This window comes from Prionailurus viverrinus, chromosome F1 (genome assembly GCF_022837055.1).
Source record: "Prionailurus viverrinus isolate Anna chromosome F1, UM_Priviv_1.0, whole genome shotgun sequence".
Classification (NCBI taxonomy): Eukaryota; Metazoa; Chordata; class Mammalia; order Carnivora; family Felidae; genus Prionailurus; species Prionailurus viverrinus.
In genome coordinates, this window is record NC_062577.1 from 4184967 (window position 1) to 4210361 (window position 25395).

General features: G+C 40.9%; 2 protein-coding genes across 16 annotated transcripts in view; one reads left to right on the forward strand and one right to left on the reverse strand.

The window, feature by feature from the left end:
* The window catches only part of SDCCAG8 (SHH signaling and ciliogenesis regulator SDCCAG8), a 249215-nt gene extending 229077 nt beyond the window's left edge, over nt 1-20138 (reverse strand). For all 6 annotated transcript variants that reach the window (XM_047840475.1, XM_047840473.1, XM_047840472.1 and 3 more), the window contains exons 1-4: nt 19746-20138; nt 8123-8281; nt 6874-6959; nt 3890-4003 (exon numbers count right to left, since the gene is read on the reverse strand). In XM_047840475.1, the coding sequence (XP_047696431.1) occupies nt 3890-4003; nt 6874-6959; nt 8123-8281; nt 19746-19992 (606 nt within the window). In that variant the 5' untranslated portion in view covers nt 19993-20138. The remainder of the gene's footprint in view (nt 1-3889; nt 4004-6873; nt 6960-8122; nt 8282-19745) is intronic.
* Nucleotides 20139-20715: 577 nt separating this feature from the next.
* CEP170 (centrosomal protein 170) overlaps nt 20716-25395 on the forward strand; it is a 125955-nt gene continuing 121275 nt past the window's right edge. For 4 of the 10 annotated variants that reach the window (XM_047840460.1, XM_047840464.1, XM_047840466.1 and 1 more), the window contains exon 1: nt 20718-20936. The gene's annotated coding sequence lies outside the window, so the exon portion shown is untranslated. Of the gene's footprint in view, nt 20937-21189; nt 21345-25395 lie in introns of those variants that run through there. The other 6 variants (XM_047840462.1, XM_047840467.1, XM_047840468.1 and 3 more) reach the window with 4 other exon arrangements.

Consider the following 25395-nt stretch of genomic DNA (forward strand, 5'->3'; position numbering starts at 1 on the left):
TCCTTTCAGTGTTGCTGTTCTCTCTATGGAACTCTTTCACCCCACTTCTGCTGATCTAAATGATCTTACTCTTTTAAGATTGCTCTCTCCCAGAAAAATATCTCCCAAAACTCCAGCTTTTAGTACCTTCCTACTCTTATTATAATTACAGTTTATATTACAGAATACAGACTACATTATACTCTCTATAGTGTTGCTATGGTGCTCATAGACATTAGTACTCTCTTCTTGACCAGATGGTAAATTTATTACAATTTATATTGAAGGGTGGCAAAATCTGCCACCCCAAAATATGCCACTTTGGAATAAGAATTATTTTGAGCTAAAGACACTTGAAAAACAGCAAATACAAAAAGAGTGCTCTGACTTCCCCTTTTTTTCCTGAAAGCAGGAGATAAAACTCCCATGTGAAAGATGGCCTCCCCGTATCAGGAGGAAAGAAACATTCTTATCACTAGAGACAGGGAGTGGAGGCTGAGAGGCATCTGTGCAAACAGACCTCATAAAAATAACTCATCTTCCTTTAACCTCCCCATATATTTTAGTTATGTTTCCACACTGCCTCTCTTTGTTCAACGTATAAAAGCATTTAGGTTTTGCCATTTCTTTCAGACATCACTTCCTTATGAGGTCTCCCATGTTACATAAAACTTCTATTGAAACAATCCCATTTACAATTGCACCAAAAGGAATAAAATACCTAGAAATAAGTTAAACCAAGGAGATGAAAGATCTATACTCTGAAAACTATAAGACACTGATAAAAGAAACTGAAAAAGATACAAATAGAAAAGCTATACCATGCTCATGGATTTGAAGAATAAATATCGTTAAAATGTCCATGCTACCTAAGGCAACCTACATATTCAAAGCAATCTCTATCAAAATACTAATATCATTTTCCACAGAACTAGAATAAATAATCCTAACATTTGTACAGAACCACAAAAGACCCCGCATTGCCAAAGTAATCTTGAGAAAGAAGAACAAAGCTGGAGGTATCACAATCCCAGATTTCAAGAAGTTCTACAAAGCTACAGTAGTCAAAATAGTATGGCACTGGCACAAAAACAGACACATAGAACAATGGAACAGAATAGAGAGCCCAGAAATAAACACACCTATACGGTCACGTAATCTATGACAAAAGAGGCAAGAATATACAACAGGGAAATGACGTCTTGTCAATAAATGGTGTTAGGAAAACTGGACAGCTACATAAAAAAAATGAAAATGGACCACATTCCTATACCATACACAAAAATAAACTCAAAATGGATTAAATACCTGAATGTGAAACCTTAAACCATAAAATTTCTAAAAACTAAAACATAGGCAGTAATCTCTTTTATTAGCAACACATTTATGGATATGTCTCCTCAGGCAAGGGAAACAAAAGCAAAAATAAACTATTGGGACTACACCAAAATAAAAAGCTTTTGCACAGCAAAGGAAATTACCAACAAAACAAAAAGGAAACCTAGAGAATGGGAGAAGAGATGTGCAAATGATATATCTGGTAAGTGGTTAATATCCAAAATTTATAAAGAACTTACACTACTCAACATCAAAATAAATAACCTGATTTAAAAATAGGCAGAGGGCCTGAATAGACATTTCTCCAAAGACATACAGATGGCCAATAGACACATGAAATGATGCTCAACATCACTGATCATCCGGGGGGAAAAAAATCAAAACCACAATGAGATATCACCTCACACCAGTCAGAATGGCTAGTATCAAAGAGACAAGAATCAACAAGTGTTGATGAGGATGTGGAGAAGTGGGAACCTTCATGCACTGTTGGTGGGAATGTAAATTGGTGTAGTCACTGTGGAAGACAGCATGGAGATTCCCCAAAACATTAATATTAGAAATACCATATGATCCAGTAATTCCACTGCTGGGTATTTGCCCCCAAAACTGACACAAATCCAAAAAGATATATGCACATCTCTGTTTACTGTAGCAGTATTTACTATTTACAATAGCCAAGATATGGAAGCAACCAAGCGTGTGCATTGATATATGAATGGATAAAGAAGATGTGCAGGCTGTATGTGCGTGTGTGTGTGTGTGTATACATACATATGCATGTGTACATACACACACACATATATATACGTGTATATATATATTACTTAGCCATAAAATATTACTTAGCCATAAAAAAGAATGAGATCTTGTATTTGTGACAACATGGATGGACCTAGAGAGTATCATGCTAAGTGAAATAAATCAGACAGAGGAATACAAATACCATATGATTTCACTTATACACGGAATCTAAAAAACAAAATTAAGAAACAAACCAACAGCCTCTTAAATACAGAGAGGTGGTTGTCAGAGGAGAGGTGGGTAGGGGGATGAATGAAGTAGATAATGGGAATTAAGAGGTGTAAACTTTCAGTTATAAAATAAGTAAGCCACAGATATGAAAAGTATAGCTCAAAGAATACAGTCAATAATATTATAGTAATGTTTTATTGTGACAGATGGTCACTACACTTATTGTGTTGAGCACAATCAATATATTATATATATATATATAATAATATATATATATAATATATAATATAATATTGTATGTCAGTTATACTTCAATAACAATAAAAACAAATGTGTATACTTTCATTCATCCTGTTAATCTGCCTTATGTTAATTTAAGTCTAAGTCCCAGCTGTAAACTCTAAGAGGGTACAGATGAAGTTTTATCTCCGCTACAATATTTTTTAAGTTTTACCCACAGCATCTGAGTGATTATCAGGAGCTTATTACTGGAATGAGTCCTAGGACATTATTTCAGCCTTTCTGGTAATCCAAGAACACTGTGCAATGATGACTGTATCTGCTAAAATCAGGGACGTCTTTGTAAAGTCAAGACAATGAAATGTTTAAAGGTTTCTGAAGGCACATATCAACTTGCACCTTGGAGGAGTAACCAGAATGTAAAAAAAATAATACACGAGGGGCTCCTGGATGGCTCAGTTGGTTAAGCATCTGGCTCTTGATTTTGGCTCAGGTCATGATCTCACGGTTGGTGAGACTGAGCCCTGCACCAGGCTCTGCACTGACAGCATGGAGCCTGCTTGGGATTCTCTCTCTCTCTCTCTCTCTCTCTCTCTCTCTCTTTCTCTTTCTCTCTCTCTCCTCTCTGTCTGCCTGTCCCCAATGCTGGTGCACTCTCTCTCTCTCTCAAAGTAAATAAATAAACATTTAAAAATAATATATATTATACTAGATGCATTGGTAATGAATAAAAAAAAAAAGAAAAACTAAAATGCTAACCTAGTTTGGAAAGACAGGAAAGCTCCAATGGCATTAGTGACACTACTAAACTGCATACAGTTGAGCAATAGAACCATCTGGTGTTTTAAGCCGTAGTGGACACATTTGGTTTCTCAATCATTGCTATCAGTAAGACCACGACCATCCTTATCCAAAGCTAAGGGAAGAACCTTCACCCTGACAATGCAATAGACTTGGTCTGCAGTTTATAGTTCCTGCTTCTGCACCAGTGCTCAGTAGGCTGACAAGATGGGAAGATGACCGACCGGTTGTACTGTCCCAAAGCATGTGCCATCAGCTGGGCTAAAGAACATGGGGTGGAAAGCAAAACCTCTGATACGTGAGAGCATATTGTCAAAATATCAGACATAGTTATGGGCTGGGAAATTAAGCAATCATAAATGGCATGGTCAGGAGTATCATTCCCCGGCTTGGGAAGCCCCTGTAACACATCAGCCTCCTCAATCATGGAAGAAGGGTGATAATTGCCAAATGTATCGCAATACACATAAAGACGAATAATAGCAAATTTTCACATAAGGTATCATTAATATAAACTTTAATGTAGTTACATTTAAATGTTTAATGAGAAACTTACCTTGCAGAACTTGACTTCTGCCTCTAAATGATGAATGTACTGAGACTGGTCATTGATGATCGGAACAAGATTGTGGATGGTAGGCACGTTGGCTTCCTCATCTTCTGACGCCAGCTAAGGCAAGAAACAAACAAAAACTAAGCAGGTTTGGATTTAGCAGAGACTCAGGTAATACTGCCTCCATACTCAATTTAGTACTGATGTCATATAAACATCGAGGAGATCACAATGTGGCCAATAGTGTTCATTTCTCTATCCTATAAATTTCACATAGATAAGATTCAAGGATACCAATATCATGTGTTAAAGATGAAAAGTGGAAGTGTTTACAAAAAGAGTGGCAAGTGGAAGAATGCTGGACTAGTCTAATTGGCTTGGGAAAAACTGCCCATTAGAGCCATCTGGAAATGGGACGTCCCGCTCAGTAATGCTGAGATAAAAGGACAATTCCCTTCAAGAAACTGCCATGCAAGAGCACTGCTGCCTAAAACTGAACAGTTGCCGGAAGAAGGGATTCTTCAGACAAGCATTTGCCGCCAGGTGGGTCAATGAGGTAAAATTCTACAAAGGAGTACATTAGCCAAACGTGGTTTCTGAGTTTTGACTCAAGGCAATTGGAGACCCTGCTGGTCTGGGGCACAGAGCCTCCAAGACCAGAGTGCTAAAGCAGACACTGGAGAAAACTCAAGAGTTCCCTTGCACCGGGAGTGCAGAGAAGAGACTTCCTGCGTACTCCTGCAGCATTCCTGAATTGACTTTAATAGCATCTATATCCTACTTTCTCCTAAAATGATTGTAGAATGGTTTCTAGAATCATTTATCATTCCACGACATTTTGTAAAGAAAAGAAGAAGTCAGGAAGGGAAAATGAGTGTCAACCAGATAGATGAACCCAGAGAAAGCCTGAGACACCCAGTCACTATTTCTCAGTCTGGCAGAAATTCCTGACGACAACAAAGTACCAGCTCTCACGGCAGAATAATTAAGTAGAGTTTTGCTTCTTGGAACATTTAAGAAATTTAAAAATCAAAATAACTTTAATTAAATGGATGATCTGTTGTGAATAGAAAGCAATTCATTATAATAAAGGTATATTAATAGAAATGGGTCCAAAATATGGCAAATAAGAATTAAATATCACTCTGGGCACATAAAGGACAGTCTGTGTAAAAACAAAACAAAACAAACCAACAAAAAAAAAAAAAACCACAAGCTAATACTCTGTAGAAAATAAAATCACCTGTATATATTTTGAAGGATTTATTATAGTCTGGATATCCACATTTCAAAAAGCCATAAAATCCTTCTCAACCGTGTCTCGATTTCACTGTCCATACAGCCCCTTATTTCCAGTATGGCATACGGGTTATGAAAGTGCATCTAGGGGCACCTGGGGGGCTCAGTCGGTTAAACGTCCAACTCTTGATTCCGGCCCAGATCATGATCTCACCGTTTCGTAGGTTTGAGCCCCTCACTGGGCTCTGCGCTGACCATGCAGAGCCTACTTGGGATTCTCCCTCTTTCTCTGTCCCTACCCCCGCTTGCACTCTCTCTGCCTCTCTCCAAATAAGATAAATAAACTTCACAAATAAAAGTGGATCTAAACCTTCAAAAGCTGCTTATTATTACTGTGGCTTGTAATCCTTCCACGTGGGCTGTATACATTCCGAACGTGAGCTGCATCCTTCCACGTGGCTCCACGTACACAGACCTGTGCATCTGTAATGTACATGCTGCACATACTGCTCTGATGATACTCTTGATGAGGCTCCTCCCACTCTCCAGGTTCAATCCTGCTGCTGCTTTGTAGCTTTAAAATGCTAATCAGCGTGTCTGAGCATTCAACAGATACAGCAACTTCATCTACTAGACTTGAAAGTAGTCCACCCTGTCTACTTAAGAGCATCCTCGAAGCTAGGTGGTAACAGTAATACATTTACTTAATAGTGAAATGTTGTATTAAAATTATAATTGAGAGCCGTAAATATTGAATAGGCATATGTAGTACATTTCTCCAGAGTGGGAATTAAGCAGGAAGGTATGTGTCAGGCTGGAATGAAGTGTTAATATAGGGGTACGGTTATGACATTTCGGCTGTGAGTAGAGAAAGTGACGTGTCTCCATGGTTTCTAGCAAATAGCCTTGGTATCTAACTGTCACACACACTGAAAATGCAAGGTAGTTATTGCTACTATGACATGTTCTATTTGTGTCACACTTCACAGGTTCATAAAGAATTTTAAATATATATACTCTTATCTTATTGTTACAGAAACCCTGGGAGACACAATATCCTTCTAGAAAGTACACAGTAGGCCTTAGATACACCTAAAGGCTAGACTGTTATTTTGGCCATTTAAATCTGGCCAAATCCTCTCCCTCCCTCACATCTATCCCAGGCTTTAGTGTATCATACTGCCTCAATCAGGAATAATTCACTCTGCTAAAGCAATAGCAATAAAAAACAACTTCAAACAAAAATAGAATATAGCTTCTCATTTTGTGCAGTTTTATAACCATGTATTTTAATGCATGAATTAAAAATGCAGAATAAGATTGCATACTTTGGCTTTGACATTCAAAATAGACAAATATTACAAAGGACAGCTAGATATACAATTAAGTAAATTCTAAAAATGATAGGATATCAATAGGAGCCTGTTGAAAAGGCAATGGAAGCCTATGGAAAAGGCAATTCTTTTCCATATATTGTCCCTTTTTTATATTTGCTAACAGTTGCAAAGTAAATTTTCCAAACTGTTTCCTCACTTACATGTTTCAAGCACACAATAGATTTAAAACTCAGGATTCCCTCTGCCTCTTCTTCAGCCAAAATAATCAGAGGAAAGATAATTCCTTTCAATGCTTTACATTATTAGAATGTCTTGCTCAGAATCTATCGACAAAATGTACTACTGAAACGACACTGTGGAGTTAAAACACAGAGACAATGCTCCTGTCAGGTTGCAGACGTTGATACTTACCAGAGGGCACACTTTTCGCCTTCTTGATGGAGACACCTCGCTTTCCTTAGTTGCTTGTTGGCGCAACAAAGCTTTGAGCTGATTAACTGGAGAGCAAACACAATGGTTTCATCAGCCTTACTGCAGGGGCTTATCATCACCCATCCATGCTTCCATCCACGTAACAAATATTGTTTAAACATGTTATAGGCATCAAGAACTGTGCCATGGACTGGGGATCCGAAGGCAAACATGAGAAAATCTCTACCACTTAAGAGATAAGAATCCACCGAGCAAGAGAGATCCACTGACAGATATAAGACGATATAGTAAGTTCACATGTAGAGCAGCAGCTACACGTAGTGCTGTAAGAAGAGGAAGCGCCTAATCATGCCTGTTTTTTTTTTTCTAATTTGTTTTTATGTTTATCCATTTTTGAAAGACAGAGAGAGACAGAGCACAAGCAGGGGTGGGGCGGAGAGAGAGGGGGACACAGAATCTGAAGCAGGCTCCAGGCTCTGAGCTGTCAACACAGAGCCCGACCTGGGGCTCGAACCCACAAACCACGAGATCATGACCTGAACCGAAGCCGGACACTCAACTGACTGAGCCACCCCGGCGCCCCAATCATGCCTGTTTTTATGGAGGAGCTAACACTGTGAAGGATGAACAGAAGATTACCAAGCAGAAAAGGGTCCGAAAAATCCCACTTGGAGGGCGTGGCATATGCAAGAGCATAGAAGCAGGGCCAGTAGGTTGGTATGCACTAGAACATGCCTTGCAAGATGGGTGGCTGGGAGGAGGACAGAAAATGAGGCTGAAGAGGTATCTTGGAGCCTCTTAAGAAAATATTGCTAAGACACACAAAGGAATTGGGACTTCAGCCTACAGGCATCACGAAGTCAAAGGAAAAATATTAAGGAGCGCCTGCATGGCTCAGTCAGTTAAGTGTCTGACTTCGGCTCAGGTCATGATCTCACAGTTTGTGGGTTTGAGCCCTGCATCAGGCTCAGTGCTGACAGCTCAGAGCCTGGAGCCTGCTTCGGATTCTGTGTCTCCCTCTCTCTCTGCCCTTCCCCACTGGCACTCTGCCTCAAAAATAAATAAACATTAACAAAATAGTCAGCAAGAGGATTATAGTAGTTGGTTTGTGTCTGAGGAAGAAAAGCCTAGCAGTAGAGCAGAGGGTGGACTGGAGTTCTTACTGTACGGGATGTAGAATATTCTCTGTGTGTCATTCGGACCAGGGCTGTTATCCATCCACACTCACCGGCATGGCTGTGTCGCAGTTCATGCCAGGCAGTCCCAGCGTCCTCATTTTCCTCATTTTCCTCATTTTCCACCCTGGGACCCGCAGCATCTTCTCCAACGGTGACATCACCTTCTCTCAGGGCACATTTCAGCTGGTGAATGCTTCTATTTGCACGTTCTGCAACAACAGCCAGGCGAGAATCAGGGCCTGGGAAGTCTGCATGCCACCATGCACACTTACCCAAAAAGACGGTTTCTAAAGAAGCAATAGTTTGTCGTACTTCATGGAAAAAAAGCAGAGTTTTGTTTCTAGCCTGCTGAAGACAGTGCTAGAGGAAGACAGAGATGAAGTTCATGGGTCGGAGGTTAGACCTGATGATCTCTAAGGTCCCTGACATCTCGGTGGTGGATATTCACTAAGTATAGCTCTATCGCCAAAGAGGATAATGGGAGATAGCTCTTCCCCACCCTCAAAGCACTAACCCCACCCCAGAAAGTGCTCCCCCCTCCCCTCCTGGAGACACTGGGGTGGGTGGGCAGAACCGGCAAGAGGGACTCCACACCAAGTTCCTGCCCAGGGAAGCCCAGTTGCCCTGTGAGCCAGATGTCCCTCCCCAAACAGGAGACAGTTGACTACCCGGCCGCGTTTTGGTCAAGACTGAAATAGGTGATGTGCTCATAGTACCAGCCTCTGCAGTACAGTCCTTCTTCTGCCCTGCTTGCTGACCACATACTTGCGGAAAGTCTCGCTTAGTGAACCTCAACACCCCTAGAATTGGAACTTCAGCTCATTAGCACATACTTAACATTACAGTCTGAAACAAAGTATCTGAAGGCATATTACTGTAGTAGTTCGTCTCTACAAATAGCCTCCCACAAATCTAGCCTCATGCCCTTGCCCCCTCCAGGCTGTAACAGAGTAAGTCAGTGACCTGCACTTGCCAATGGAATTCAGAAGTTACACAAGGCCAGACCAGGCTTCATTTCTGAAATGTCTGGTAGCTTCTGTTTCCTCCCACTTGGAATCCGTAAGCCACTAAGTAGGAAGTCTGCCTGATGGAGAGATTGTGGAGAGGCCATGTGGAAAGGAGAGGCTCTGAGACTATACAGGGAAGGAGAGGAGCCTGACCCCGCTGACCCCAGCAGGGTCTCTAGATGACTCCAGCCCCAGAGGCCATGTAACTGCAATGGCACAAAAGAGACCAGAAGAAATGCCCAGCTGAGTCCAGTCAACTCACAGATCCGAGAGATACCCAAATGCCTCCAGTTGTTGCTGCCGGCCATCAGGCCTTACAGTGGTTTGCTACTCAGCAACAGGTAACTAAAGTAATTAGGCAGTGAAATACCTACCCGAAAGCATTTTCAGCAAAGGATCCAAGACTTACATTGAAAACAGATCTATACTGGGGTGCCTGGGTGGCTCAGTTGGTTAGGCGTCCAAGTTCAGCTCAGGTCATGATCTCACAGTTTGTGGGTTTGAGCCCCACATCAGGTTCTGTGCTGTCAGCACAGAGCCTGGAGCCTGCTTTGGATTCTGGGTCTCCCTCTCTTTCTGCCCCTCCCCCGCTTGCTCACACACGCGCTCTGTCTCAAAAATAAACATTAAAAACATTTTTTTCAAAGACCTATATTAATGACACTAGTGATGGCATTAATAATAATCCTATCCTACTTTATGGATATTTTTACAGTAGAACAACTGGAGAACCAGGCAATCGATTGGCAATTTCACTAATTAAGGTCCATGTGCTTTCTCCATTTAAACTTGTTGTTTCTGCTAATCTCTTATGATTCAATTCACTGGTTCCAATCTAGAAACCTTTAACTGTAACAAAAAGTGTTCCTTGTACGTTAGAGCTGGGACCCCGATTTCTGTCACCATTTTCATATTCTGACATTTGTATTTGAAAATTATTTTTTAATTCACTCATTGATTTACCAAACATCTACATATATCTAATATGAAAATTTATGTTAGAAAAAGATGGATTCCCATGCAAATTCACCTACATCTATTATCTATTTCAGATAGATTGCATCTAAACAATCCTCAAGGTCTTTGGAGGAGAGGAGCACTTTGGTGGCTCAGTCAGTTAAGCATCCGACTCTTGATTCCGGCTCAGGTTCTCCCAGTTTGTGAGAACGGAGTGTGCTTGGGATTCTCTCTCTCCCTCTCTCTGCCCCTCCCCTACTCATGGTCTCTGGTGCATACTCTCAAAAATAAATAAATAAACTTAAAAAACTTAAGTACATTGAAAAAAAAAAAAAAAACCAGATCCTTAGAGGAGATGGTACGTTCCCTAAGAAGGAGCAACTCATAACAATGATGGTCAATGACATTCTTACTCTTCTGATCTAGGCTCTTCTTTGACAACTTAGATCTGTTTCTTCTTGTGGCCTCAGCAGAAAAGCTCCTAATCTTTGCCACCTATATGTGAACTCTAAGAGAGCAACAAAACAACTATCTTTTCATTACCAGCCATGGATGAAAATATATTTACAAACATATTCTGCAGGACCTTGAAAAACAGATTTTATTTTCTCCAAGCTCATTGATTTCAAAGTTTAGAACAGAAAAAGAGGAAAAAAAATACACTCTGTGTTACAAAATAGCTAACATAGGTTCTTCTTTTAGAGGAACTCATTTTAGTTCTTGATTAAACTAAAGAAAACAGGTCTTTCAGGTCAGGGTTCAACAATGAAATTTTATTATTAACTACACAAGAGACTCACTGCATTTATCTCTACGTTTCTCTCCACACAGCAATCCTATTTCTGCACAGACCTTTCTGTGACAGGCCATCGGTGCTAAATACTAACTGAGCCTGGCTTCCTCTTACTCATCATGAGTTTAAGAAAAGCCTAGATAAGACACATTACTAGTTTCAGCAAAATAAGAAGTAGCAATAGTTTTCCCATAACTTCGGATTTCCTAAAGAGACTTGTTAATGGAAACGGAAAACCAAAGTGTTACTTGATAAGAAATTTAGTTCACAGAGCTTTAGATTTACACATGGAATCTATGAATAAAGTACTTATCTTTACTGCATCCATTAGAAAGGAAACAGAGTCTGACTAACACTAAAAGTGTGCTCTGTCAGGGGCATGTGGGTGGCTCAGTCAGTTAAGCATTCAACTCCTGATTGCGGCTCAGGTAATGATCCCAGGGTCATGGGATTGAGCCTCACGCCAGGCTCTGTGCTGAGTGTGGAGCCTGCTTAAGATTCTTTCTCCCTTTCTCTCTGCCCCTGCCTGACCCCTCAAAGAAAAGTGTGCTCTGTGGAGCTAAGAAATGATTTCACTTCTATGATAAAGAATAATTATTTATTTATACATAATATGACTAAAAACTAATAAGCTACATTAGGAAAAAGAAAGGAAATCTGGAACAATTTTGCAGTTGAAACTCTATACGTAGAGTTCTTGTAATCAGATTACAAGGGCAGCAGAGTTTCATGAGCTCTTTCAATCCCTTTCCCAATTTTCTTCTTTAATCTTTTAGAATTTATAATATTCAAAGACTACATGTTAAAATTATGCTATGAAAATAGTTATTAGTGAAATAGTGAGATACTGAAACCAATAACTATCCTGAAGAAAAGTGATATCCAAAACACAGTTTGGGGTTTTTTTGTGTTTTTTGTGTGTGGTTTTTTTTTGTGTTTGTTTGTTTGTTTTGCAATTACTGACTTCAATTATTAGGATCAGAGAGGAAGAGAAGGAATTAGCAAGAACTGCATCCTAAAACTGAAACTAAGGAGGTGACAGTTTTAAGTCATTTCAATACTACATTTCAAAACATGTGAAATGCTCTTCAATATATACACAGCAATGATAATTATACAGTGTAACAGACAAACCGAGTCAGTCCTGAGGAAGAATAATGCTTAGATGACTTAAAACAAATGAAACCCTATTGCTTTTCGGCTGGAACCACTGTAACTGAAGGCCCCAGAATCTTTACAAGGAACACTACTCCCCACATGCAGTTATCTGCTACCCACCACATTAGACAGGAGGCGCCAGTTATCACTTCCTGTCCCATTACTATTGGGCACAACTTTATCTATCTATAACCGAGAGACAGAAAGAATACTCCTTTCCTCTTCTCTCCAGAGAGGACAGGAAGAGTATTTCACGCTGCATCCTGATTTCAACGCACCAGCCATGCGTTGAAAATAAACTTAATTATGAAGACAAACACAAACAGGACCTCTGAGTCCTACAGAGTCATGTGAACATAAAGGTAAGTAAATAGTATTTCTGGGGGTGCACTGTCCAAACATCAATCTGTACAAAGAGACCCGAAAGTGAATGAGCTGCTGACTGTTGGCCAATTTCAGTCTGTCTTCATCATTCTAGTAATCCAGTTCCCTCCCAGCTCACCATCAGCTCTCTCTTCACCAAGGTGTCTTCACCAAGACAAAGGAGTCCCAGGCTAGGAAGGATCATCACTTGTAGACCCACCATGAATTATTAATGTCTGCCTTATCCATCTGCACAGGGAGATGTGAACAAGAAGTACTCCAGTGACAGGGAGGGGGGACCGCACCCTGGGTAGTGCCCAGCTGTCTCTCAGAAACCATGCAACAGACCAGAGCTCCCTGGGACTTGAGATGCACTGCACTCCTCTAAACAAGCTCAGACCAGGGCAGACAAGCAGAAAAACGAAACCACATCAAGATAAGAGATACATCTGTCTGTCCACCCTTGACTGGACCTCAGCTGGTTCAGAAGATTGTGGTCACTGTTCACCTGGGGACTGACAGGTAGGGCAACCAAGATAAGAACAGCATAATCCAAAGTCAGGCAGAGCCAGATCTGGAAATGGCAATTATGATAGTGAAAGGGATTAAAAGAAGTACCCAGAAACTACAAGATCAGAAAGAAAATACTGTCATAAAAGACTCTAATAGCTGAAAAATGTGAAGCGGTTGGCACCGGGAGTGAAAGATAATCTGAGTAAGAATGTCAGCATCTTAAGAAAGCAGTGTCTGGAAGATCATGAAGGATGTGTGGATGTTGGCAAATCAAGGAGACTGGCTATCTACATAATGGGGGATATGCCAGGTATGATTTGGGGCACCACCTGGGAGGATTTACGCACCCATCACTTTCCACTGATAAGGAAGTCATCCTAGCCAGACTGGCAGATTGCACAACCGATACAACCTGTATCCTTGACGGTAATTACTCTCAAGAATGACTCTTGGGGCGCCTGGGTGGCTCAGTTGGTTAAGCGGCCGACTTCAGCTCAGGTCATGACCTCACGGTCTGTGAGTTCGAGCTCCGCATCGGGCTCTGTGCTGACAGCTCAGATCCTGGAGCCTGCTTCGGATTCTGTGTCTCCCTCTCTCTCTATCCCTTCCCTACTCTCACTCCATCTCTCGCTCTCAAAAACAAACGTTAAAAATTAAAAAAAAAAAAAAAAGAATGATTCTCGAGGAACAAAGGCTAAGAGCAAGGCCTTGCTACTTCTAGGTCACAGTATCTCAACCCGGCACTTCTGACGTCTGCACCTGATAACTCTCTGTTGTAAGGGCCTGTGTTGTGCATACTTAGCAGTCTCCCTGGCCTCTACCCACCAGCTGCCAGCCGAAATTAACCCCCAACCACCACCAGGTGTGACAACCAAAAATGTCTCCATCCATTACCAAATGTCCCCTGGGTGGAAAAAAATCACCCCTGGTTGAGAACCAGTGGTTTAGAGCAATAAAACAGGATAGCCACTGTTCAGTTCCGAGGAGAGACTTCCCACATTACGACATGGTAACTACAGTCACCTGTTAATGAAAAATGGGCAGGACAGTGAACAATTCAGCCACGGTAGTGGAGGTGGACAGTGCACGACCCACAACCTATCACAGCCACGATGGGGCACCTCTGATCCAGGTGTCAGGAGAAAGCATTATACCTACTACAACTGAGAACTTGAAATTCGTATTTTAGCTTCATATTGTTTCAAGACTTAACACATGAAGCAATAGTTACACCTCAGAGCCATTTTTCAGAGCCACCTTGGGTGATCATTCCTGTAAATATTCTAGTGGGCTTTGAAGAAGACCCTCTTCCCCATCAAGGTTGCTTTGGGAAGTACACAAGTACATTTCAAGCTACTTTCTCTACCTTTTGACCTTGACAGGACTATCACTAAATGAAAAGGTAGAAAACCTCAGCACACACTGGGGAAGTGATCAGAGCATAAGTTTGTAAACATCCCAAGAGAAAATATAATTATTCTCAGTTTCTCAATAGTTTGAGAGTAACTTAATCTCTTTTTCTGACCAAGAGCATGTGAAAATGCCCGTACAATTTCATAACGATCAGCATTGTTTTGGTTCTAGATAATTCCAGGGATGACTCTTTACTTGTAAAACAGGTTTTTGCTGGCTTTTCTTTTTTGGCTGCTAAGTCCCATCTTTTGCCTATTTTATCTCATCAGTAGTGTATGGATGAGATACTGGCTTTTGTTATTCTGGTAGAAGAAATGGTCATAAAAGTTAAAAGTATTAAGAAAAGCCATTAGAGCACATAAAACAAAAAAATGAATACATTTAATTTAAATTTTATCAGCCCCAAAAAGAAACTCAAATGTTTATAAATTTCATTTGCATTACCAATCCTTACTTAATAATAGCCAAACCATTCCATGCCTCTAATTTTGACAAAAGAGAGCTGTTTCAGTCTGCAGTGAAATACCAAAATAATTTTTCCATTCGTAATGAATGTTTCTGGGGCCTTTATTACATTGGTCTCAATGAGGCTGATAGTAAAGCAAACAAATAATCAAACACTAGCTGTGGAGAGAGAGAGAGAGAGAGGGAGCGAGACAGCGTATATACAGCATACATGGCAAAGAATATAAAAATATTCAGAAAACAGTTAAGAAAAGCAAAAACAAAAAGAAGAAATATAAGTTTCATGAGTAAAGCTGAGAAAAGGAAGAACTTGACTTAAGTTCCACACATGTTAAGTTTGTGCAAGGTCCAGATGATATCACAGCTGGCTAATTCAGTGACCAAAGTATTGGCAAGTTAAGATTAACACAGGCCTTCTACAGATGTGAGCCCTTCCCTGGAAGGAAAAAAAAAAAAATTATAGAATCTGTGGAGATGTGCCAATCATACATATAAGTAAAACATAGAATATCAACATTATCTTCCGTTTTCTCAAACTAGATCAATTTACAGAGAAAAGAATCACCTTCCCCCTCAAATTATGTATTTTCTTCCCATATTCAACTTCTCATGTTCTTTTTTTTTTTTTTATTAATTTTTTTTTTTAACGTTTTATTTATTTTTGAGACAGAGAGAGACAGAGCATGAACGGGGGAGGGGCAGAGAGAGAGGGAGACACAGAATGGGAAGCAGGCTCCAGGCTCTGAGCCATCAGCCCAGAGCCCGACGCGGGGCTCGAACTCACGGACCGCGAGATCGTGACCTGGCTGAAGTCGGACGCTTAACCGACTGCGCCACCCAGGCGCCCCAACTTCTCATGTTCTATGGGCCGAGTTCCACTCTAGCTCTCATTTTTATAAGAGAGACACATAACCTTTTATCATGCGCATGGGGCCAATCAGTGTTGATGGAAGGGATGTTAGAAACCCAGGGGTCTGAGAGAAGTGCCTGGAGGAGGAACCGGCTCTCAGATGTGTTCTGCTTGGCCAGCACAGTGTGGAAGGGAGAAGAAAAGGAAAGAAATTCCAATGTTTTTAGAAAAAAGCATAAGCTGCCCAATTTGGCCATAAGCCTCACCATTCCCTAGTGTCTTCCACAGAGGCCATCACACATTTTGTCACCTGCCACCTCGTTCAAATGTTTCACTTTACTGACGAGGAAACAAGAATCCAAGAACAGTTTACTGACTGCCTCAGGTGACACCGATAGTTATTGGCAAAACCATAGTAAGATTTCAGTGACCCGGCTCCTGATTCCACATTCTCCTCTGACTCCACTAGACTCTTACGCAAATTCAATCTAGAGCCCAGAATGCCAACATGTTGAAAGAAAATGAGGAGCCAGTATCTAAAATGCTGGTTAATGGCTAAAATATGGAAAATGTTGTATTCTTGTCACAGTTCAAGTTTGTTCCATATTTCTTTATGCTCACCTAACCAAAGGTGGTCAGGACCTACGTGAATAGGTGAGTCATGAACGCAGTGCTGTTGACACAACTGTACCCACAGCTAACACTGCAGCAATGGACTAGACATCATTGTGTCATTAAGGCTGGGACACTGCTCTTCTAACAAGTTCTCTCCTTCTTTCTACTACCATAGCACTACATTCAGGGTACAGGACTGAAAACAGCCTGGATTCCCTGTTAAATTGGTTTTTCTGACCCTTTCTTGGCTACGTACTAGTTATTTTATATCCTTGTGGCCTTGTACAATGAGAGATTTCAATCAGATTTCAATGAGAGAAGAGCTATATGCTACTCTCCGCAGTTCCCAAGACAATCCTCAGTCCTTCTGTAGGTCTTGAATGCTAGCTGCCTATATTAACCACAAAGGGGATGAACGCCTAGCCATACTGCCAGGTGACCTCCCAAGTCACTTTCACTTCTACATTAAGCTCTGTGATTCTCAGGGCACATGGGATATGTCCCCTTTTCCCCACTCTGGAGACTTTCAGATCACCTACTGTGAAGCAATCATATTACAGATCTGAGGGGCAATGAGACCTTCTAGTTTTTCTGTCAGAATGCTTGCTTTGAAGGACAGTCACTAAATCTCTCTAACTTCTTGCAGTGGGGGCACAGACAGACAAGCCAAAGCCAGAGATCCCTTTAGAGAGGATAAAGAGGGGTCACATCGGGGAAGCCTAAGGAAAAGGATGAGGGGAGTGTGGAGTCTGCAAACAGGTTCCCTCCTTCCATGGCTGCTCTAAGATCACAGGTCAAGGACAGGCAAGAATCCCACTCAAGATTCACAAGAAAGAAAGCAGGTTGACTCTGCCTTTCAAATGAGAACTTCAAATTCTTAATATACTATAATAGTCCCTATAATTACATTTAAAGCAAAGAACTGAGGAAAAGCTATGAAAATGAGGGATTATCATAGAAAATTGTGAAAGCATTTTGCGTTTTTATATGGCTACTTCCTGGCTGAATATAATTGAATGGATATTAATAACGATTACGTGTACAGTTATTTAGGAACAAGAGAAATAACATGTGAGGAAGGACCAAGAATGCTTATGAGCCTTTCTTTAAGCACAAACAAGGCAAAACATTTTGGGGACATAATAGCAGATAAACAAAGACAAACAAAGCAAGAAAACCAAAACAAAATAAGACAGAAGTACTTAAAATTACCTTTTATCTGATTGTATAGTAACAGAATTCTCAAGTTATTAAGCACAAACACTGAAAATAATGAAGTTCCACGTGTAAAATAATGCCACTATACTTTGTTTATTCAGAAGCACAAATTTTTATATGTGTGAAGCAAAGAACTTCTACATGTGTTTTAACTCAGGATTGGTTGTTTCCTTCCATGTGCTATAATTTTTTTAAAGTTTATTTATTTTGGGGGTGGGGGCAGAAAGAGACAGAGAGAGAGAATCCCAAGTAGGCACTGTGCTGTCAGCAGAGAGCCCAACACAGGGCTGTGAGATGATGACTTGAGCCAAAATCGAGAGTCGGATACTTAACTGTCTGAGACACCCAGGTGCCCCCATAAGCTGTTATATAAACCAAATAAACAAAAAAGTTAAAATGCTAGTAAATAAATAATAAAATAAGTCATGAAAACCCAGGAAAAATTTCAGGATCCATTTCCTGATTTGTTGTTAAAACCATCACTTAAAAAAAAAAAGTTGAACTTTTTTCTCTTCTTTATGTTTGCTTCTGATTATAAATGTTCTTTACTATCACACTACATTTATAATTTCTCTCTAAATGTATCATCTTTGAATGAAAACTCCCCACTCTATATAATTACTGAAAGCAGTATTAGTTTGAAATTAACTTTATTGCATTAAAATGCCTAAAATTAAGCCCCCGATGCTTACATAAAGGTTGAAAATAAGGCAAGAGGAAGAGCAGCATTAGCAGAAACTTATAACAGAAAACAAACTGTTTTCACCAACCTCAAAAAATCACTCATTATCATTGTGCACAGTACTTTTCTTGCTTTCAAATGAGAAGTTAAAAGTGGTTATTTCTGTATCAAACAGCTTTTGAAATACCAGTAGGCTGATGAAAACATTCATCAAGACCAATTATTTTACTCATGCAGTTTGAGCATGAAGAATATTGACAGTTTGTAACACGTTGACAGATGGAAACAATACATAATAACCCTTACAAAATCTAGAGTTACTAGAAGGTAAACTTTCTAGTCTCCTCGAAAAATCTTCACTTTGCTGCAAGTCCCAATTATAAACAGCAGCTGACATTTAATGAGTGCTTATGTGCCAAGCAGTGATTTTTACCCTTATTCTCTGTCATAGTAATCTGTCATTATTTTATTTATTGTTTTTTCCTCCCACTAATCCAGAGGCTCCATGGGGACAGGGACTCTGTCTACTTCTTTATTGTATCCCCATCGCTAGTATGCCTTACACATAGCAGGCATTGAATTGTTAAATGACTCATTGTTCTAAACACTTTAACTTTTTAAAACTATTGGTCATGGCCTAGAGTGTTAAGAAAATGCAAAAGAATAAGTGGAATGTATTACATTTAGTAGAATATTCTTCAATGAAACTTTTACATGTATATGTCGTATCTGTGTAACAGCAAAAAAGAAAAAGGCTGAAAATCACTGCTTTACGTGAATTATTTCATTTGCTCCTCACCATAACCCTGTAGACAATACCATAACTTCTACTTTAAAATAACAGAACTGAGGTTTCCAGATGGCATATATGATGTCCATGATGATAGAGCTATCTACAAGTAAGAACATCATTTCTATAAAGACTCACTCACAGGGTACCATACTAAGAAAACCTGAATTAACTAAGCAAGGTTTCAGTAATAGTAATTGTGCAATGATTAATAAAGAAAAAAAAAGCAGGCTTTTAAGGGATTCAGTCCTGACTGAATTTAATATCTGGCTTAGCCACTAACCAGTTATGTGGACTTTGGACGAACTTAATCTCTTTGCACCTAGATTTCCCCATGTGTAAAAGAGGGGTATTCATCAAGTTGTTAAGTTTTAAATGACTTGATGTATGTAAATAGTTTAGACCACTAAATTGGAACTGTTCTGATTAAAATAATTAGTATTTCCTTTTTCTTGGTCCGAAAAATCACATTCAACCCATTGCACTACAGTTGGAATGTGTAAAAAATGTGAATAAGGAATTTACTGGATTAAAGAGCAAAGCATGGGAACTGGGCAAGTTTGGAATAGAGCCACCCAAGAGGTTCTGCTGGACTTGGGTGAGAAAGATGCTAAGTCAAGCTCAGGGAGTTGGTCCAGGTAACTATGGGAATCAAGGGAAACAACACTGCTTAACTGTAAAAACAAACACAAACGACTTCATCTTCCCTCAAGGATCACAGCAACATCCATCTTCCTCTGCATATTGGCTGGGGCCAATCCAAGGTGTCAGGAAATGCACCTGGGTCAGCTCCCGCCCAGTAGGGCCTGGTACCAAGGGGCTAGGGCGCAGAGGTTCGGCGCAACTCACCCCGGAGACTCCGTTGATACTGCCCTAGAATCTCCTCCAGGGTAGAGTTCTCCGGGGACTTCGCCATGCACAGACTCGGGGCCCAGAGATGGGAGTTACGTAGGGAAATGTCCGATGTCGCCCTTCGGGGAACCAGAGGCCTTAGCGCCGGAGTAGCACCCGCCAGCTTCCTGCCGCTGCTGTCACTGGGGAGCATGGAATCCCGGTCGGAGCTCGCTGGGGGCCCTTCCCACCCATTCGCCCTCATGGTTGATTTCGGGAGTTGTAGTCCGCAGACTGCGGGCCTGCAGTCACGAGACTCCTAAAAGGCCCTTCCAACTGAACTACAATTCCCAGAGGTCATTGCGCCTCCTGGTTTGGCGGTTTGGCAGCCAGATCCGGTTGCCAAGAGACTGCCTGGAGGCTCCGCCCTTTTTTTGTAGCCCAGCCTGGCTCAGTCCTGCCTTTATCCCATCCTGCTGTTTGGACCACCCAATCGACAGAAAGAGCTCACTGAAGGTCTTGACTCTTCTAAATTTGCTGGCTTGCAGTTGGTCCTTGAAATTTCTCAAGGACACAAATAACAAGTTCTACACCCTTCAGCCGCGACATCTGCCAAAATGGCCAAATACATTCTCAAGAAAAAGAAGCTTTATATCTTCGAAACAGTCTAGATTGTGAAAGCGGCTGACACTACAATTCCTAGCATGCCCCGCAACCCGACCTCCACTTGGAGTTGGCGCACTGCCCTCTGGGAACTGTAGTCCTTTTTAGTTGCGGTCCCGGCCTTACACCAGGGTCCTCTTCATTGTTCAAGCTGGTTTTTTGGAGCACGCCTGCGCAGTAGGCAGCTGGAGAAGCCTTTGGGTGAGACCCTCCACACAGCCCCTTTTCATTGTCTGCGGTTGGCGCCTGCGCAGTAAGAGATCGTTGGGACGGCCGGAGGAGGGGATAGGGCCGGGCTCCTCGCCCTTTCCCCAGGCGCCTGCGCACTGGGCGGCCGCTCTCTGCCGTTACCGCTATGTGTGGGGCGTGTGTGGAATAACGTTATTGCCCAGCGGAGCTCAGGGCCGGGAACTCGACCGCAGCGGCAGCGACGACGACGACAGCGGCGACGACGACGACGGGGTGGGGGGAGGACGGCGTGCGAGAGACTCACGGGACGCGACGCGCCCCGCCTCCCCCGTCCGGTCCCTCTCTCAGCGGTGAGGGGTAAGTGATGCGCTCAGCGGCTCGGCTGAGGCGCTGCCGATGCCGCCGCCGCCGCTTCCCCACATCCTCCGGGGTTTGCAGCGGGGGCTCGGGGCGCGGCCCGCGGCGGCCGGGGTTGCTTCCCCGCGGCTCCGCACGGCGCCGCCACCCCCTCCCTGCCCCTCCCCTCCCCCACCCTGCCCCCAGCCCCACCCGCCGTCCCTCCGGGCCCGCGGCCGCCGCCTCTTCCCGAGGACGTCTTGAATCGTTTTCAGCCCTCTCTCGGCTTTGTGCAGCCCTCCCCCCTGCGCCGTAGCAGTTTGCTAGGGGTGCGGGCGGAGCATCGGAGGGAATGGCTGTGCTGCCGCCGGGGCAGGGATTTTTTCCCCCCCGATCCGAGCAGCTAACAGTGCCGGCCCTTTCTGTGAGGTTGGTCTGGCGATGTGGGGCGGTTTGGGGGAGGTCAGGCGAGGAGCCCTCCGGACGCGGCTGGAGGGCGTGGAAGACGTGGAGTCACGCACCCTGCCAGGCGACTGCACCCGCGCTGGCTCTGGCTCTGTAGTAAACCCGGGGGAGGAGAGAGTGGCTTCCTGTCGGCTTCATTGTCCTAAGATTCAAATGTGGGGTTTGGGTATGCTTCCCGTCATTTTATGCATAACACAGGGCAGGAAGACGTGGGATTTGTATCCTAAGTTATAAAAACTCTGGGTTTTTTTTTGGGGGGGGGGGAGAATGGTGTTTAGCAGAGTTTTATTTATTTGAAGAATATAAGCCCCTGGAAGACAGGGACGGTGCCTGTCCAAGCATTGCCAAGGTGATAAATATAAAATTACCAGATGGCGAGGAAGAGTGGACTTAGAAAGGGCCTGACGACGAGGCTGTTGTGTAGCAGGGAAATGAACCAGCAGAATTGTTTTTTCGATGGGTGGGTAACGCATTCACGTTCCTAAGGGAATAGATGAGGCTTCATCTTTCCGTTTTGTTTCTTGAGCAGTCAAGACAAAAAATAGGCCTGCTACCTTTCTGTTCCTGATTTTGTTTATAAATACTTTTATTCCCTTAATGAAAATTCACTCGTTTGGGAAAAATGTAGTGAGGCAGATGATAGGTGATTGAAAATGCATCTTTTAAAATGATTTGATCTTAAGCTTTCAATGCTTACAACCGTTTGCTGGCGTTAAAACCAGGGGAAGAAAGAATGAAGCAGGATGGGGAGGAGCAGGTGGAGGAATAATGGGAGAGGAGAGACTTACATTGTGAGTACTCTATGTAAATCTTCAATGATACAACCTTAGCTGGACATGCTTCAGAAATTTAGTAATTTAGCTCTGGAAATACTACATTGCAAGGGACAAATAATTTTGTATTTTTCTGCCGTTATTTTTTGAAAAACTAAAACCAGGGCTGTTTTTCATCCTTCCTAACTTCGTAGATACGGTAGAATTTTGATGTTTTAAAGCTCAATCTAAGTGCACTTGACACAGAGGAGGACCCTAAAACTTGGGAAGTTCGCTGATTTGTCTGTCCAAGCCTAACTGCTAATGAAAGGGCAGAGCCAAACCAAGATCTGTGCCTGCAGAGTGCTCTTTCAGTTTTGTCCCTTAGTCTGCCTACCCTGTGAAAATTTGTGGAAGGCTTCTCTACAGCTCCTTGAGTTGTCTTTGACAATCAAGTTCATTGATACCCTAGTTTGTATTAATCTTGTCCTTTTCTTCGTGATGTAAAAATAGTAATTCTGCTGAAGTGGAGCTTTAGTTTTATAAGTTAACTTATGATGTAAGGAAAGATGCCCTACCAGGGGGTTTTCATAAAAACAAACTCTTGGAAGCTTTTCCCTACTACTTGTTAGTAACCACATTTTAATAGCATTTCCTAACATTCAGTATTAGTTGATAGCGTGATCAACTCTGTAAGCTGTTAAAAATAAAATTGCCAGGTAACAAGAACTTGTGAAGTTCATTTTTCTCTTCTATTAATGAATTATATTATTTGCAACTTGCCTTTTGAGAAAAAAATCTTTGTTGAACTTTTTAATCAAAATTAAATTTGTGTGTTTTCATTGAGCTGGTTTTCACACAAAGTGCTTTTTTGCTTTATAAACTTTTAAATTTTACATTGCATTTCAACAGACTTTTAAAAAAGAATTTAGTAATATGCCTTTTAAATTTTAGCTTACTTAAAAGTAATCTATTGTTAAATGCAGCACGGGGAATTATATTAAGTCAAACTTTAAATGTATTTTACTGGTAAATTTCGCTGTTGTCAATTACTTTGTATGGAAATAAATAGCCATCAGTGTTTTCTATCTTAGCATTAAAATAATGAAATTTATGCTACAAAATTATACGTTATGCCCATTGATGCAGATATCAAAGTGTATTTAAAAATCCTATGCTTAGTGATCTATTTTCTTTATTTCAACTATCTGTTTCCTTTTATCACTGAAGAAAAAACTAGTTTTATTGTTGCATCTGATAGCAATCAGATATCACTCATCTGGTACTCAGCACTGTATGTTTAACCTTGTTACATGTTTTTTATTCAACAAAATTCTCCTGTAAAATAATTTTTACTATTTTAATTAATGAATGATTTTCTCAAATGAATGATTTTGTTCTCTATCATGAACATTGGGGTTTCAAGGAGTGTCCTAATAAATACTTAACAGACAGCAGTGTACTAAATTGCCAGCTAAAATATCTGTACAGTTGCAAATTATTATGGAAGTGTAAGTATAACAGAAGAGCAATTAGATGCCATCTGAAAAATCCTTGGTGGGTAGGTAATATTGAGAACATCACGTGTTGATGTGTTTCAGTAAGAATAATGAGTTTCTTATGGAGAGAAACCTCAGACCATCTTTATTTCATAAACTTCAGTTAATAACCAAGACTTCTAGTAATCAACTACCCTTGTTGAAGTGGGATTTAATTTATTGACTCAAATATTTCTTGAGGGAAGTGCTCAGCAATGAGTTAGTCGCTGTGGGCAATACAAAAGAATAAGAAGACATCTATTTGGTAGTAGAGTTGATTAAACTAGGTAGATATATAGTCTAGCTGAAATGATTACGCAACAGTATATCTATTTTGTAAAAAAATTTTTTGGCTAAAATGAATGATATGGTCAATGTATACCAATGATAAAGTCCTCTTTTATGTCAAACAAAGGTAGAAAGGAAACAAACAAAAGCGAAGCTAAAGAAAACCTTACAAAAATTACTTCAATCCATATAGGGATTGTACAGAACATGGCAGTGGAAAGAATCTCAAGCGTGCATTGCTTAGGTTTGAGAAACAGAATATGAAACATAGCAGAGAATAAGTCATTATTTGAGTATATCAGTAAGAAATAATGTAGAAGACGTTACCCTTTGGGACATGATATTTGTTGAATAAATGACAACAACCTACCATGTATTGAGACCTACTAACTGCCGGGCGGCAGGTGTGTGTATGTGTATGTAATTAATGCAAGAGTCTTGTGTATAAGGTATAATTTTACGCATTTAAATCTGAGAATATTTGAAGCCCAGAGTTAGTGATAATTTTGCCTCTGTGTCACACATTACTAAGTGGTAGAGCCTATAACTGAACATTTGTCTTTTTAACAAAAGCCTAGATTTCCACTCATACTTTTTGGTAAATTAAAAAAGCAAAATTTACTCTTTTCTGATTCACAAATTTTTAGAATTAGAGGAGACTTTAGAGTCATCTGGTACAGTGTACCTCCTACTACAAATATGTCTGAGACTTTTATTGAGTCAGCTTCTCCAAGAACAACACTTCCACGAACAATGAGGCATAAGATGTCTCATTTAGCTTTTGGAAAGAGTAATAGGAAGGTCTTAATTAGAGCCGGTATCTGCTTTCCTGTGTAACTTCTCCCCATTGGTTGTAGTTTTGTCTTAAGTGGAGGCCACAGTAAGGTTTTTCTCTACCAGGTCTTCTCTTTTCTTGTTAAATACTACAACCCTAACAACTTCATGTGATGCTGTTCCCTCTACCTTTCTCATCTCTGTCAACTACATTCAGTTTTGTTGATGCTGTTCTTTTTGTTCCGATCTCGTTTTTATATTTAGTTCTCCAGTTATGGTCTAAAAACAGTGTAGTGAAATTATCCCTTTCTTTAATTCAAGCTATACGCTTGTGTTTACAGTCTAAAATTGTGTTAACTGTTTAATAACCTTTGCTACTTCTAAGCAAAAAAAGAGAAGGAAATGTTATGTGGCTTTTCAAGTTATATTTATACAATTCAAAAGATTATTTGAGACTCTGTATTTCTACTTTTTTAATGTTAAAATGACCTTTCTTTATGAAATGATAATATGTAGTAAGTTTCTTTTAATATTTGCCTTGGGTTTTTTGTATTGGTTTGGTTCTTAAATGAACAATGAAAAGTTGGCAACCTTATATTGTTTTTCATTTTGTTTTTTGAAAAATCTGTTTGGAAACCACTGATGCAGTCATCATAAGCGAGT